General features: G+C 41.5%; 1 protein-coding gene across 2 annotated transcripts in view; it reads right to left on the bottom strand.

Moving 5' to 3' along the window:
• Positions 1-17000, bottom strand: part of acss2 (acyl-CoA synthetase short chain family member 2) — an 81817-nt gene that overhangs the window by 15799 nt on the left and 49018 nt on the right. Inside the window, exons 6-12 of one of the 2 annotated variants that reach the window (XM_038803427.1) lie at positions 15971-16046; positions 15629-15773; positions 15096-15140; positions 9233-9370; positions 2967-3137; positions 2389-2522; positions 373-505 (exon numbers count right to left, since the gene is read on the bottom strand). In XM_038803427.1, coding sequence (XP_038659355.1) covers positions 373-505; positions 2389-2522; positions 2967-3137; positions 9233-9370; positions 15096-15140; positions 15629-15773; positions 15971-16046 — 842 coding nt within the window. The remainder of the gene's footprint in view (positions 1-372; positions 506-2388; positions 2523-2966; positions 3138-9232; positions 9371-15095; positions 15141-15628; positions 15774-15970; positions 16047-17000) is intronic. The other variant, XM_038803428.1, reaches the window with a different exon arrangement.

Here is a 17000-nt window from a genome sequence, read left to right as displayed (position 1 = left end):
ACAAACATAAATCGCTTAAAACTACCTTTTTTCCCCCCAACAGTTGAACAGACAGAATAATTATTATAGAGGCTAGCAAAATGCACCACCACTTTCAGGAAATTCAGTATGCAGTTGGTCAGTGGCAAATATGTCAATATTCACCACAAAATTTTTAAAAAGATTTAAGTCCGAATTCTGTCCAATGTAATAGCGCAAAAGCAGCACAAGGTTACTGAAAGGGCCATCATTCAACATGAGACAAGTGCCCAATTGGCAAATCATTCAATAGACTCCTTATTGCATAATAATAGTGTTACTTATATACTTTCTCAAAGAATCAGTGCTGAGCTGTTAAAGTTGCATGTTTACAAGGTTTTAAAAAAAACTTACAGTCTCAGTCTGCCAAAAGGTATCCATAATTGGACATTTCGAGTTACCCACTACATTATAGTACCAAAGCCAGGCCTCAGGGTTTATTGGTTCTCCCACTGTACCAAGGATTTTCAAAGACTTCCTGCTAAACCTACATGGAACAAAATCCAAAAGTCAAACTTCACAAGACAGCACAACACATCTGATTATCACACGGCAATATTTTGCACACGATAATAAGGTCGGACCAATGGTGAAGTGAGTGGAACATAAACTCTAAAGCAGTCATGAATGGATTTCATCATCTTCAACAATATAGAAACCAACAGGTTCACTGCAGTATGTATTTAAATCCACTAAACATTATATAACTGCACAACCTGGAGTACTGTACACCTATTATTCAGTGTTGTATATATTAATTGCTTAATACTATCAGTTACTATACACATATTGAACTTTTCATTTATGGTTGGAAGATTCGATAACATATACAAGAACATATAAACTTGAAATGAAAAACAACCACCATCTATCAAGCCTGCTCCTTCTTACAGGCCAGATACGATCTTTCCTTTTACTTTTTCAAGGAATGCGGGCATCACTGGCGAGGCCAGCATTTGTTACCCATCCCGAATTGGCCTTGAACTGAGTGGCTTGACTGGCCATTGCAATTAAGAGTCAACCACATTGCTGTGGATATGGAGTCACACAAGGTCAGACTAGGTAACGACAGCGGATTTGCTTACAAAAGGACATCAGTGAACCAGATTATTTTTTAACCACATTCGATGATAGTTTCATGGTCGCCATTACTGAGAGTAGCTCACAAATTTTTTAATAAAATATATTTTATTCCAAACATATTCAACATAATAACACAACCTTAACATTCAACTGAGTATACAGTTTGTACATTCTCTCCCCCCCCCCCCGCAATTTACCCACTCCCTCCCGCGCGACAAACAACTCCTCAAATATAGCCATGAATGATCTCCACCGTATCTCAAAGCCTTCCTCCGACTCCCTTAGGGCAAATCTGATTTCGTAAGAGTCTCCCAATCCTGCCGCAACCCCCGGCAACGTGATCCAAATTTATTAACTGAATTTAAATTCCATCAGCCACCATGATGGGGTTTGAACACTTATCTGCAGAACACTGGTGTCAGCCTCTGGGCTACTGGTCAAGTGATACTACCACCAGGTCACCACCATCATCCTATCTCTTCTTTCCACCCTGAGGGAATGTTTAGTCTATTACTCCCTAATTCCCAACGATAATCAAGAAAAATTCCAGAATATTCATCTTCATTAATCACGGGCGGGATGCTCTGTTTTGCCGGCAGCCCGGGGGTTTCCCGACGGCGTGGGGCTGCCCCACAATGGGAAACCCCATTGACCGGCCAGCATAACAGAGCATCCCGTCAGCGTGGTAAGGCAGAAATGTGGTGCAGCGGGAAGGAGCATCCTGCCCCACATCTCCACTATTTTGGGCGGCATGGCAGCACAGCAGGTAGCACTGTTGCTTCACAGCCCCAGGGAACTAGGTTTGATTCCCGGCTTGGGTCACTGTCTGTGCGGAGTCTGCACGTTCTCCTTGTGCTTGAGTGTGTTTCCTCCGGGTGCTCCGGCTTCCCCCCACAAATCCCGAAAGACGTGCTTGTTAGGTGAATTGGACATTCTGAATTCTCCCTCAGTCTACCCCAACAGGCGCCCAAGTGTGGCGACTAGGGGATTTTCATAGTAACTTCACTGTAGTGTTAATGTAAGCTTACTTGTGACATTAATAAAGATTATTATTATTCAAACCACAACTGATGTCATTTCACAGATAACTTCCAACCCCACATATTCTCTTTTCCAGCACAGGAACCTCATGTTCCGCTGCAGCCTTTGATTATGTCAAACCTCTGAGCCCTTTACATTCTTGAAAATGTTTAAGCAATTAACCATTTGTCTAATTTGCAAGGAATGGAAATAAATCCTACTGAAACTGATAAGAGACATAGTAATTCAGTTTTTAAAATTTCTCACTTTTTAACTGGTTCTTCTCCATATTTCATAAGCAATCGAATAGCCGTGGGTGCAGTGTAAAATGTTGTCACTTTGTATTTGTCAATAATCTCCCAGAGACGACTTACATTTGGGTAAGTCGGTATACCTTCAAACTGGAAATTAATTTTTCAAAATATTAATTATGAAAAAAATAAACAAAATCAGCTACATCTCAGTTCAATATGGTTGTGAAATCTAATATACAGTTTTACTGTTGCTTATTATATGTTTAATTATATGCTTTCTATTCAAAGGGTTGGCACGACAGATCTTGAATGCAATGCACTGAATCAGAATGAGGTCAATCAAAAATTTACAGTGTTAAATACTTCTCTCTCAGATTCACTGCAATGTATGCTAGTACTGGAAAATAAACAAAGATGATGATCAGAAGCATATATGCATCCTTTTATAGTGCGCAAGGCGAGTGATTGTCTCCATTTTCTTTCTGATATTACTCATTAGTTAGGGCACATAGAATATAACACGAGCAATTCTTCTTTAGGAACCTCTCTGCTCAACTGATCGACAGATAATATCGATACTTCAATACTAACCATAACACTTGTAGCACCATTGGCCAGTGGTCCATAAACTATATAGGAGTGGCCTGTAATCCACCCTATATCAGCTGTACACCAATACACGTCATCAGGCTTGTAGTCAAACACATATTTAAAGGTTGTAGCAGTATAAAGAAGATAGCCTCCAACTGCGTGCTGCACACCCTTTAAGAGAACAAACATTTGATTCCAAACGTCAGAGCTTTTATCAAATAAACTAATGCATCAATAAAAGTTCAAACTGTAGAACTCTAAATTTAATATTGATTATTACATGCATCACAAAAGCACTAATCAGCAAATCCTTGGAAACAGTTGTGGGAAATTTAAAAATCCAAGGTAAAGCCAAGACCTATTTTTCAAAATGACAAGAAGCTAGGATCAGTGAGGGTAGAGAGAGAAAAATAGATTTAGCAGTCCAATACAAAAAGCCAAAAGCTGGACAGGTGCAAAACTATTTTTAATGGAACGTTGGTCTTTTTATCAAGAGGCTGGAATACAAGGTGGCAGAGGTCATGTTACAGTTAAAAGAACTCTGGTTGGACCCCATATAGAGCAGTGTGTTCAGTTTTGGGCACTGCAGTTCAGGAAGGGTACGTCAGCCTTGAATGTGGTGCAGCACAGATTCATCAGAATGATACCAGGGTTAAGGAGCTAAATGATGAAGCCAGGCATAATATACATTGCTTGTATTTCCTTCCCTTCTGTGTAAACACAATGAGTGATGAAATGGAGGAGATTATAGGAACTGGTAAGAGTATATAGAGATAAACTACTTCCTCTGGTGGGAGAGTCCAGAACATTGGCATAGGCTTTAAAGTTACAATTGGGGTTTGGATTGGGAAGGAGATTGGTTCACCAGGGTTGATGGCAGGAAGCACTTCTTCACACAAAGAGTTGTCAAAATTGGGAACTCTCAACCCCCCGAAAGTTAGAGGATGGGTCAATTGAAAATTCCAAAACCAAGATTGATGGTTATTGACATACTGTTGAGATTGGCAGAGGAGAAACAGAACCAACCATTAAGTATCAGGTGTTAGCTGTCATTCTACGTGCAGGACTCTCACTGCTGTGTCAAATCCAACTTCAGAAGAGAGCACAAAATCTAGGCCAACACTCCACTGAGGTACTGAAGGAGTGCTGCACTGCCAAGTACTTCGTCTTTTGGACTCTGCAAGTCCCTTTGCACCCTGTTATCTACACTCAAGATGTCAATAAGATGGCCTGCTACAACAGCAGCCTGAGCTTTCACTGCATCACTTGGGTGTCGGGTTGCAATGGAAGCTGCAGCATCGGTCACCAGACACGGCAGCAGAGCTGGGTCCACAAGCGTGTCAACGGAATTGGAGATGCCGGCGTTGGACTGGGGTGGGCACAGTAAAAAGTCTTACAAAACAAGGTTAAAGTCCAACAGGTTTGTTTCACACGAGGAAGGAGCTGTGCTCCGAAAGCTAGTGATTCGAAACAAACCCGTTGGACTTTAACCTGGTGTTGTAAGACTTCTTACTGTACTCAACGGAATCGGGCATCACTTTCACAATGGAAAGGATAGACTTTAAACTCTGCGCAAAGCCCTTTGCCGAATTGGTCCTGGAAACTTCCATGCTCCTCGACATTGGGAAGCCAGCCAAAACGTCTGCGGTCAATGCATTGGGCATACCCATTAGTATTATTCTGTATATGTACATCTGAGTCCAGTGCAGTAGAACTCATGTGCAACCTTTTCTTCCGCTGGGCTGACATTGGTGCTATCTTTGTCCTCTGCCCTGACTGTAGGCCTCTCATGCTTGGTGCACTACCACATACATATCCAAACTCTAATCTATCTTTCTAAAATACAGAGTGTGCTGGTGACTGGTGAAATTAAGTGACAATGCTGTGTTTCCATCATTATTCTCTCCTTATTGATCCCACACCACTGGCTACATTGGTTATCTAAAGGAAGAATGTACAAGGCTAAGGTTACTGTCTGTCGGGGGGGGGGGGGGGGGGGGGGGGGGGGGTAAGGAGGTGAGATCTCGAACCATCTGTAACGTGTAAAAGAAAATGTGGGATAAGGAGTAACTGGGCTGTGGGATGGAAGGTTAGATTATGGGGGTAGTATCTTTTTCCAATTGTTTCAGCTCTGCCAATAGTCAGGTTGCCAACAGTGACCATCCCAATAACAGCCAGTATTGTTCCCTCCATGGGGAGTAGGACATGCAGACATGCCTGTCCCCTCCCAATCAGCTCCTGCTGCCCCCAACTGTTATTATATTATTTGTTCCTGGTATGTATGTCCTGTGCTTTGTTCCTGGAAGATCCTGGCTGGATTTTGATAATGGGGAACCGGGTTAAGCCAAGAAAATCTTTGATCCATTGAAGAGGTCGGAGACAGCTGGGGTGGAGCCCAGTTTGCAGTGGCGGTTTCGCTGGTGAGCGGGCCTACGCTTCAGCGATGTCACTGGCGTCAAGACAATGTCTGCCATTGTGAGTGACGCTGTGGATGACCACCGTGGCTCGCTGGCACAGGTTATTGGTGCTCACATTAATGAACTGCGAGATATCCTAAAGAGAATGGATGAAGCGGAGAACAGAATTCCATCAATCAAGGGGGCAGTCTCCTCAGTGGGGGCTTACCGTCAGTTTTTGGAAATCCTGCTGCATAGAACATCCTAGTTAATTCGGCGAGATGGGGCCAGACAAGGCATCTCCGTGTGCCTGGAAAAGGAGTCTCCGCCCAGAGGAGATAAATTCCGGACCCAATTTGAGAACTGGCTGCTGCGATTTCACAATCTCGGTTTGAAGGCTGGATGTTTTGAGTTTGATGGAACACATTGTATCCAGTCTTTGAGGCTTGGAATTGGTGGAGGATTCCAACCACTGGTCTTCCATTGTCTTGTCCTCATTATTCGTCGAGAAGGATTGGAGGCAGCCAGACGTGACGGGTCTTCGCCACCCACCGGCGTCCAGGTTTCTCACTACCAGGGCTTTGGGACGACGACATGGCGGAGATGTAGGGAATTCAGTGAAACTCTGGATGCATCCTGGATGTTGCTCGACGACCCCATCATGGCTCTGGCCTTTCCAAGCTCCGTGGACGGTGATATTATCCTGCAGTCCATCAATAACCTGAACATTTTCCCTTGCAATTATATTTCCGATTTCATGTTATTTTCTTTTATCCTTACATGGATGTATGATATATTAGCATAGAGGCGTTTATCACCTGTTATCCTGTTATATGGTGACAATCATGTGGAGTTGCAAGTATGACATGAGAGTTGTGCGGTATTTATCTCCTTTTGTTTTTATATTGGTGCTGTAATCCTTGCTTTTTCATTGAGTGTACTTTTTTTTTTAAAGGTACGCTTCACTTTGTTTACAGAGATGAGTAGCGCCACCGCAGGATGGCAGGTAGATGCTTTGGTGTAGAGGTGTTTGTATTGCCTTGTAAGACTTCACTGTGGGTGAAGAAAACCCCAATTAGAACCATAGGGTTGTGATTTTCTTTTGTACGTTTGTTATTTGGGGATTATGAAGTTCTTGCTTGTCTCTTATGAAGATGCAGACAGATCATGTATCCTAAATAGATTAGGTTCCTTTTTTTCCTTCTGTGGTTGGTGTTGTTGGAGAAGTGGGAAAATATGTAGTTCCGCATGCCAGGGTGAGGATGGTTAATCCTTGTATATCTGGCCTTTCCTGGGTTGGTATTTACTTGACTGCGTGTGTAGCAACAGTGGTCATTTGATTGAGTGGATCAGGGCAGTAGTAACTGTGTTTACCTCAATCCGGTGTAAGGTATGTTGGGAGGTGGGGTAGGTAACCCTTCCCCGAGATGTCATCTTTTGGGGGCTCCTGGACTGCTCTACTTCTTGAGATATGGTTCCACTGGGGAGGTCGTATCCTGTTGCCTGCCAGGCCTGAGTGCCATTCACAGTCCTGTGGTTCAGCGTTCTTACAAAGCCTTTCTTCGCTTGGAGGTTAGGCTGGATGGAGGAGTAGGTCTCCTTCCTTCAAGTGATCTTTATAGGGTCTTCCAGACTGTTCTCCTTCTTGACGCCTGGGTTTTCCTGGAGAGGCAGTATCCTGTCTCCTCTGAGGCTATACTGTTCTGTTACTGGTATTTTTTTTGTGGAGGTGTGTACTGCTAGACCTGGTTCAACCTTTGTTGGCTCATTCTGGTGTTTCTCTCTTTCTCGGGTTTCCTTTCTTTATTTGGGTAGAAGAGGTAGAAAATATTGGGTAAAATATTTTGTTAAATGTTTAGAGAGTTTTCCTTATCATGTTGGGGAAGTTGGGGATGCTGGGGTCTTATCCTTTCCTGGGACACCCGCTTTGAAGGATGACTTGATGATTTTTCTTCTCCTGGTCGGTGGGGTTCTCTCAATGGAGGTTGGTGTAAGTCTTCAGTTGGTTGTGCATGAGCGGTACCTCTGATTTGGTTGGATGGGAGCGAGGCCTGGCGTGTAAGTATTATTGGTTTAATGGCTCTTTTATACGAGACAGTGCCAAGCCCTGTCTTGTACTGAGGGCAGTGCCCTGTTGTTCCCCTTCGCTATCCTTTCATTGCTTGGAGGTCTTGGGAGGTGGGTTTCGATTTTGTAGCTTTCTCTTTTTTGCCTTGTGGAGGAGAGCATGCGCCATAAAGCCATGTGTCTCCTCATTATATGTAAAATATCCCCTTAGAACTAATATCTTTGCGATTTTCTTTATTTTAGGTTTAAAGAATCGTTAACTGGCTCCTGCAAAGGTACAGGCAGGTCTCATATCTGTGAAAAATAATGTGGCATTGGCACCTCTGTTAAAATTGGGAGTTGGGGGGTGTGTGTGTAGGTGCACGCTTGAATGGGGCACGAAAATCTTATCCCATATTTTCATCGGTTGTTTGAGCAATCGCTACCCATGAAGGTGTGCACCTTTTAATCAGGTTTTCATGGTTTTATCATCTACTACCTCATTCTCTTGCTTATCCGTTCACACATCCTTGTACAAACTGAGGCACCGAGTTTAATGATTTAAGCGGAACCAACTGTGTTGGTGTTCTCCTTTTTCTGTATCCATGTATACAGAAGCATATATGTATATATTTTTAGCAAGCATAGATTGTAGCAGCGCCAGCTCAGCACTCCTGTACCATCGGGACTCTCATTTCCACAACATCGGAATTCAAGTCTTTGGATCTTCAAATGAGAACACAGGTCCAAGAGAGGAAAGAGGTGAGAGGGTGGGTCAGGGAGTGGGAGTTACAGACAGAGGATGGGTCCGGGAGGGAATGTGTGATGCCACATCTCACAGGTGGGGGTGGGATCAGCAATCAGGAGGTTTGGGGAATGAGGAGGCTCAGGAAGCCGGATCCACAGCAAGCAGGAGGTACTGCAAGTTACATTTTTCTTTGATATTTTAACCTATTTTTTAAAAAAAAGTTTTATTTCATTTACCAATGCAGGAATTTAGCAACGTAAAATATTTCAAGCTAGACGTTTATGTTTAATATCAGTTTTTTTCCTGATAAAGGTGGTCCTACAGAATTTAACTATAGTTTTAACACAGATTCCTATGGGAACCTTCGTTTCATTTAGAGTCGTTTAACTCAATTTTCGGAACTACAACCACAACTTTTAAGTGAGGATTTACTGAAATCTTATTGGCCAAACAAGGCTACAACCCTCACGTAGAAATGGTTCAATGAAGAGCCACAAGAACGATTCTCAGCTTTTAGCTACTCAGATGGCTTCAAGTGCTGGGTCTATTTACTTTAGAATAGCCTGGATCTGGAAGCAATGTGTTAGAGATATATAAAATGATGAAAGTGCGAGGCTGCATGCGTACTGATAGATCATTTCAATCGGAAATATTTAGGAGGACCATTTAAATTATCCTAGAGTTGGAACAGGCTAGATGTCACACAGTTCTTCTTTTCCAAGAAAGTAGCAATTGGGCCTTTGCAATAAAGTTATTGGCTGGAGTGGTATATGCTGACTCTCTGCATACCTTCCAAAGTGGGTTGGATGGTCTTGACTGGGGAAAAGATAAGATTTTATAAAAAGGCAAGTAGTTTGCCAGTTAGCATAAACATGGTCAATGTTGTCTCCTGACTGCCCCATTTTTTTTTGCCTGTCCTAGGAGCTTTCATGACTGCAGGGTGAAGGGAGTAGGAGGATGTTTCCAGCCATTAAGCTCTGGGCATCATGAAGGTTGTGCAGGCTTGGTTGATCATTTGATCTTTCCCGAAGACTCATGTTCATTATGTTCTGCTGTTCTAGGAGGGACGTCATTACCTTTGGTTTTCCGGTTGATCCACTAGTGTAAAGGATAAAAAGAGGATCTTCAAAGTCACACCATTCAGGTTCACATTTGTCACTAGCCCCCTTCATTAAATCATGCCACCAGATGTCAACATCTGCATTCCATGTGATCTGAAACGTATAAAGTTCAGTCAACACTATATTAAAATTACAAACAATTATAAAAACCAACTAGCTGCAGCAATTAAAACTGCATCAAGCAGAGTGTAAATTAATATCGTGGAAATTTATTCTTCCATGAATTCATAATGTGCTTTGCAACTGAAGCACCGTGTTCTACAAACAGTGCATCGGGAGCAAACAAGCATAAAATACTCATGATCATATGTGCAACTTCTAATTCCACAACCTTGGGACAGATGGCAGCAAAGTAAAAGAACAGTATGAACACTAAATGAATGCTAGATATCTGGGACACAAAATTTGAAAAAAAATGCAGATCAGTCAGCCTCAAAGTAAGTTACACTTTTAGGTATTCTGATAAAGGGTCACACTGAAAATGTTAAGATTGCCCCTTAAAGATGCTGGCTGATCGGCATGTTCCTGCTTTTAAGAAAATAGAAGAATCACCTTTCACATCTTTTGTCCTCTCTGGGGACTGCCATTAACATTCTTTCTCCTTGGTTTCTGTGGCCATAGGCACCCGGTTTCCCTGGGTTTCTGTGGCTATGACTCATCTTTCATTCTCACTCCACAGTATAAATATTTCCCACTTTCTCTGTCTGTTAGCTTATCGGACTCGAAACGTTAGCTCTTTTCTGTCCCTACAGATGCTGCCAGACTTGCTGAGATTTTCCAGCATTTTCTCTTTCGTTTCGGATTCCAGCATCCGCAGTAATTTGCTTTTATAGAAGAATCATAGAATAGTTACAGCATAGGAGGCAGCCAGCAGCACGGGTTCAATTCTCGTACCGACTGAGGTTTTTCATGAAGGTTCCGCCTTCGCAGCCACGCCCCGCACCTGAAGTGCGGTGATCCTCAGGTTAAATCACCACATTCAGCTCTCCCCCTCAAAGGGGAAAGTAGCCTATGGTCATCTGGGACTTTACTTTTAGATAATATTTGCATGTATATGTGCCCTCGTCACAAAATGGCTACAAGTGCTCCATTTAAAAAATGTCTAAAAATTAATGTAGGCAAATACGTTTAATTTGTAACAGTAATGAGGTCAATTACTAATTTTGGTGGTATTTGCTGAATCACGGGATAGCTGGGAGCACATCCTGTTCAATTTCAAAATAAGTGCACAAAATCGGTAAGATCCATTTAAACCATCAAACAGCCAAAAGGGCCTCACGTTAATACTTCATTTGATGATGTAGCAGCTTAGATTAGGAGCTCAAAACCCAAAACTCAAATGCACAATGCCTGAAGCAAGAGTGCTTTCAACCGAGTCATCTTGAGGGTGGAAAAAAAAAGGCTTTAAAAAAATAAAAAATCTTTTGACATGTTAATTAGCTGAATAGAAAGGTACCAGTTTTAAGATTCAGATTTTAAAATTACTACAATGACTTCTGATGTGTTATGTACTCTGGGATAACACAGGTAGCAACTAGATGCAGCCTTAACTAAAATACACTCCAGACCTTGAAGTTAGTTCAATCCGATTTATTGAACCAGTAACACAGTTCTCTATGAGTTCGACTCTCTGCTAACCTAAGTGTGGCTACTCTGTCTGACTGAACCAGACTAGCTCTTAGCCATGTGCTGGAGGTGTGATACTGTACATACACCCTGACTCACTCTGTAGATGTTCATCAGTGGAAAGAGGCGGAGTGCGAGTACCTCGTGCCTTTTATAGTGAGATACCAACCCGAGTGCCCTGCCTGCTCATTGGTCATGTCCTGTTCTCTGTGTTCATTAGCCACCTGTCTGTGCCTGTCTGTATATCATTATCTGCATGTCTGCACATCATGACAACTTGGACACAATAAATTGCCTGATAAATATTATATATTACAAACTTAATGTACTTGTAAATGTTTCAGCAAAATCAAAGCAGAAGCTTGCAGTTTGTATTAATGAAAATGGCATGCAGTTAATTTTGCATCATTATTAGTGCACAAGGAATTATGCCATAAACTATTTGGCATTCCTTTAGTTACAGGTTGAAGCCATGCAGTCAATGTTCAGCAGTTCAGCATGCTTACCTTTTAAAAAAAATACAAGAGTCTTGCAATGCCGCACCACTGATGGTTAAGTGATGATTAATTTTCTGTACCCCACCAGAAATTTGATCAAGGTGAATCATTGACACTAAAGAATCCCCATTAATTCACAGAATGGAGTGAAGCCCTAAAGCTCTCAAAATGGGAGAAAGACATTTTTTAAACACCAGTGTAATTATGTAAAGCCTGAACAAACATGCATGTGCATGTTGCAGGACAGGTAAAATGGCTGCAAAGCTGCAATGTACCAGCCGATCACATAATTTTTACAAGTCCCAAACTATAAGTCTGAGCTGCTTAGATAATACCCACTGCCCAGAGTACATAGGGCATTTGCTTTCGCAAGGTCTCCCTCATTATATATATTATGCACGCTAAAGACTTGCAGGGACTAAGTAGTTATTTATGGTCCTTTTCTCTGTGTAATACTTGAGGCACGTGAAAGCCAGCTGTTTATGGGGCATGTTTACATCGTGGGAAATTATAGGGTGAATTTTAACCTCCCCAAAACAGGTGGGTTTTGATCAGGGAACATACAAACGTTATAAATCTCAAACCCAAAACCAACCCACCTCAAATCTGTCCATTTCTGGATTTCCCCAAAGGTGATACTGGAGACAGGAAACCAACCTACTGTTTGGAGGTGTGCTCATTTATATATTTTAATGATGTTGCGTGATCAGGTATTGCCGCCATTTTAAATTTTACACTTGGATATACAGATTTCCAATCTGGGAAAGCCAGCAGCTGAAGGGAAGTGGGGACTGATGGATCCAGCAGATAAGTACATTTCTAGCACTGCTTGGGGGCCAGGTGAAACATGGATCCTTCCACTCTAGCCCAGCAGGTTTACTCAATGAAAGTAATCAATCTTGAAATGAAAACTGCTTCTCTCTCTACAGGTGCTGCCTAACTGGATGGGTATTTTAAGCAGTATTTAAAAAAAAAAATTATTTGTATTACCTGTAACTCACTGCCAATATAGGACCTCTGCTTTGACCCACAATACGTCTCCACAACCCGAGAATCGCAATCACCCACCAACCTAAATTTCTGATCCCAAGCCACCATTGACTCCAACATTTCCATTGTCCCCCTCCCCTTTCCACCTGGCCTTTCTGATTTCTACTCCCTACACTCCTTGGGTCCCCAGACATCTTCAGCCCATCTCCTGGCTCTAATCTCATCCCTGCTCTGCCGCCAGCTAACACTCACTGCCCCCTCTCGGCCATCAGCATTTGGTCTCTCCCCATCTTTACCTGGCCTCTGACCTATTCTTCCCTCCCGTCCCACACCTCCAGCCACTGATCTCCCTCCCTCCATCCACCTGCAGCCTCTGATCTCATACACCATTCCTTCCGGTCCCTGATCACCACTCTTTCCTCCCCCTCTTCCCCCCCCCCCCCCCCCCCCCTTCCCCCCTTATTGTTCAATCTAGCTGGCTCTGGTCAGGAAATGAGGACACAAAATGCTAGTCTGGTCTTCTCACTTAATTAGGCTTGAGCAGAGGGAAATCAAATCTGATGTTTACCAATATTAATGACCCGTTCCACCTGTAAATATTGGGGACAATGTTTTTGCAATCAATAATATCTATTTATGTGAGAGAAGTACGAGGGCAGGAACAAAAGAATAGAAGTACGCCATTGAGCCTGTTCTGCCATTTGATACAATCATGGCAGATCTGTGACCTAACTGCATCTTTTCTCCATATCCCTTAATATCAAAGTTTGTGAATTGCAGATTTAAAACTAACTGATCCAACATCAACTGCCATTTATGGAGCGAAGTTCCAAACTTACCACCAATTTCACACCTGAAAAATCGGGCTCCAATGTTTTGACTACAACCCCTAGTTTGAGACTTCATATTCTGTGAAAATAGTTTTCCCCCTATCTACAAAACATTGATAAAGTCACCCGTTAACCTTCTAGCTTCCATAAAATACAACCCGAGTTGGTGTGCAATCTCTCCTCATAATTTAACCCTTGGAAGCAAGACTGCATTCTGTTAAACCTGCACTGCACTCCCTCCAAAGCCAATATATTCTTCACGAGATGTGATGCCCACAACTGTTCACAGTCCTTCACATATGGTCTACCCAATGAATTGTATAGCCAATACACAATTTCTACCTAACATAGCCCCTTCCTATATTAGCCTTCTAGATATAAAGGCCAACATTCATTATCCTTTTTGATTATTTTCTGTACCTATTTGTGACATTTTAATGATGTATGTATTGATGATTGGAGGATTTTAGGAATATTGGATTCTAAACATTGGAACAAGAGTTTATAGTGTGTTCAACTGCAAATGGTCATGTTTTTAAAAGGGTTTTGTTTTGCCTCTAGGAAATGGCATGTGGAATTGACCAGAGGAATGTGGCTTGACTCGGGAGTTAATGTGCTTTTGCATCCTGCAGGTATAATTTGTTTGGGTCATTGCTGGGCAGAGCCCAGAAACAGCAGAGAGGCAGTAAGTTTGGATACGTTTTGAGAGTGGCGCTGAATTCTGATCTGCCTGACTGAATCCACAATTCTTTCCCAGTAGGATAGTTTTTTTTTTAAAGTAATAATATTTTAAAGCAGAGAAGTGTTGTCTGAAGACAATGGAAACAATCTTGTTGAAGCAGCTATTTGAAGACATTCAGCCAGAGTCTGAAGGGGTTCCAACCGGAGCCAAATCTGTTTTATTAAGCAAGTATTACTTTTTGCCCTGCTAATTTTAAGTTGGATTGAGAGCTGCATGTTTATTTTCTTGTTGTTTAATGGCAAATTGTACAGTAGTGTTACAGGGTAAGCTGTTCTTTCTGGGGGTGAGTTTACAATATTCAATATTGTATTCATACTACCGTTTTGTTTTAGAAAGCCTAATTTTTTCATGTAATCACTTCTGAAGTGAATCATTTTTTTTCCCCCACGCAGTCTTAAATTAAAATATTGGGGTTTCTGTCCAATATCCTAGCCACTGTTGGGGCCTGGTCTAGTATCGTGCCTCCTCCCCCAGACTTTCAGCGATTCTCCATTCAAAGTCTAGCCTTGTTAGCTCTAAAGTGAATGACCTCATATTTTTCTACAGTGAAACCCATACGGCATAATTTTGCCTTTGCATTTTTGTCAGTGATTCGTGTGTGCAGAGTTGGGAGAATTCCTGTCTCCGTGAATCAGACTTTTAAAAATTCCTGGACATTAGATTTTCAACCGGGGGGGATTTCATGCTTGGTTAGGTTACAGGCCATTTCTCAGCTTCACAATACAAGTAGCCCACTTATACTGCACCAGTTGATAAAAATGGGAAAGAAGGCTACGAACAGTTTGTAATCCAGCCTCATCCAATTCTTGATTTGTTTAGTGAATCTTGGACAAAACCTAGATGGAATCCACAAATATTGGGATTCTACTGAATCTCTAATTTAGAGATTTTCTAGAGAAATTATTTTTTTTATAGCATCAGTCAGTTGTTCAAACTGCGCAGAATAGCATGTGTTAAAAGAACACCAGCAGCTACAAAGGTAGTCAGTAGAAAAGTACTCAGCAGCTCTTATGTTGCCAGACAGTTCCACAAGATAATGTTAATCGACCAGGGCAGGGTAGGAGTAAAGAGAAACATATAGCAAAGCTAATGTGCAGGTTTCAAAGTTGGCAGCTACATCAAGACCAAAATACCTGCATTTTATGATGGACATTCTTTGCTTTCTCATTGTTCTTATCCTGTTGAAAGTTCATAGATGAAAGAGGCAACATTTTGGCAAATGCAAGCTTTTCTTTTGAAAATGTTATACTTTCGTAACAATGGCAGGTTTGACAGCTCTCCTATCCCACATTACTGCATATAAATTCCAAAGTAATTCTATGCAGGAAATTGACTAGTAGTTTTTTTTTTTAAATATTAGTGACGTTACTGCAGGTTTTTAAGAATTGGGAAGGGCACAGCCGTTGTTGCAAAAAGCTCTCAATGTTTGCTGTTCACACTTGCAAAAATCAAAATTAATCACGTCAAACAATGCTATTCCATTGTAATGAGGATCGGGGTGAGAAGCGAGCAATAAAATGCTGTATTCAAAGAGATGATACGTGCAAATCAAAGCAAATTGAACTAAGCAACTCCGAAAACAAAAGGGTGAAATAAATCTCCGCAGCGCAATAGATTTTATCCTACTTTGCAGAATCTGTTAAAATATTTCGGCTTTTCTCCTTGCCTGGAGGTTGTAGCAAGATCGTTTTGCAGGTGGCGACTGTGAAGTGTCACTTGAAGCTTTAACTGTACAAGTTTCATCTGTAGCTCCTGTAGCTTCTGTAACTCCAAGGTGCTTTACAACAATGCACCTTCCAACATGGAAGTTCCTTCAAAGAAAATTACTTTAGAGGCTGGAGCAACTTTCATAACTTTTTAAAAAAATAACAGATATAAATTTAAAAGGAAAAGAACAGAAACAAGTTACAGGTATCAGAAAATCTCATTATCTTTTATGATTCACATGCCCTAAACAAAAGGGGGACAAAAATTTAGGTCACTTAAAAAAAAGTTACACAATACACACCTGTCTCTGCACTTTCTGAGTGCTTCATCAGCTATCTGCTTCAAGTTTATGGGCTTATCCCCTCTGTAAAATCCATCTAAGAAAAGATGAGAGCTAAACATGTTAAATATTTACACATGAATACATCATTTTTCATCTAGACTGTTAACCTACTGTAAAGCAGACGGAAGGGTAAGCTACAATCCACTGAAGATGCCCAACAAGACGTCAAACCTTTTACCAATCTCAATCGATCACAAACTCCCAGATGCCCTACCACAAGTAGCTTTAAAAATCTACCCGTGAAAAGCATCTGAATAAGGCCAAGTATTCTACACTGCATAGTTCCTTTCCTTCCAAAGACTAATAGGCACACATGAGCTCAGTCTGTAGGAAAATAGATGCAGGACAAGGCCAGCTAACCCCTCGAGCCTGTTCTGCCACTCAATGAGAACATGAATGATTGCAATCAAACTCCAAATGACTCAGCTTTTCCCGAAATTCCTAAATTCAATCTTAGATATAAATTGATCAAATTTACCCAGCATCATCTGTTGTTTATGGAAGAGGGTTTCAAATTTCTACCACTTTTTTGTGTGTGGCCTGGCTCTAATTTTCCATCGGTCTCCGGGTTTTCCCAATGGAAATAGTTTTTCTCCATCTACATGACCTGTTCCCCATAATATCATGATTTCGTTTTTCATTCTTTCATGAACTGCGATCATCGCTGGCAACACCCATCCCAAACTTCCCTTGAAAACGTGATGATGAGCCACTTTCCTGAACTGCTACACTCTTATCGTTATTTGATCAAATTACCTCTAGTTTTCTAAATTCCAGGAAATGCAAATCTGGTTAGTGTAATTTCTCTCGTAATTTAACCCTTGGAGCCTAGGTGTCATTCGAATAAATTTAGGCTGTACTCCCTCCAAGGCCAATATAATCTTTCTGAAATGTGGCGTCCAATACTCAACACATTATTCTAGTGTTGCCAAACTTTATTTTTTTGAGTAGCTGTAAAAAATCTTCTACCCTCTTGTATTCTAGGTCT

The sequence above is a fragment of the Scyliorhinus canicula genome, chromosome 7, assembly GCF_902713615.1.
Source record: "Scyliorhinus canicula chromosome 7, sScyCan1.1, whole genome shotgun sequence".
Lineage (NCBI taxonomy): Eukaryota > Metazoa > Chordata > Chondrichthyes > Carcharhiniformes > Scyliorhinidae > Scyliorhinus > Scyliorhinus canicula.
The sequence above is the reverse complement of the archived record's forward strand: the minus strand, read 5'-3'. Positions and strand labels throughout refer to the sequence as shown.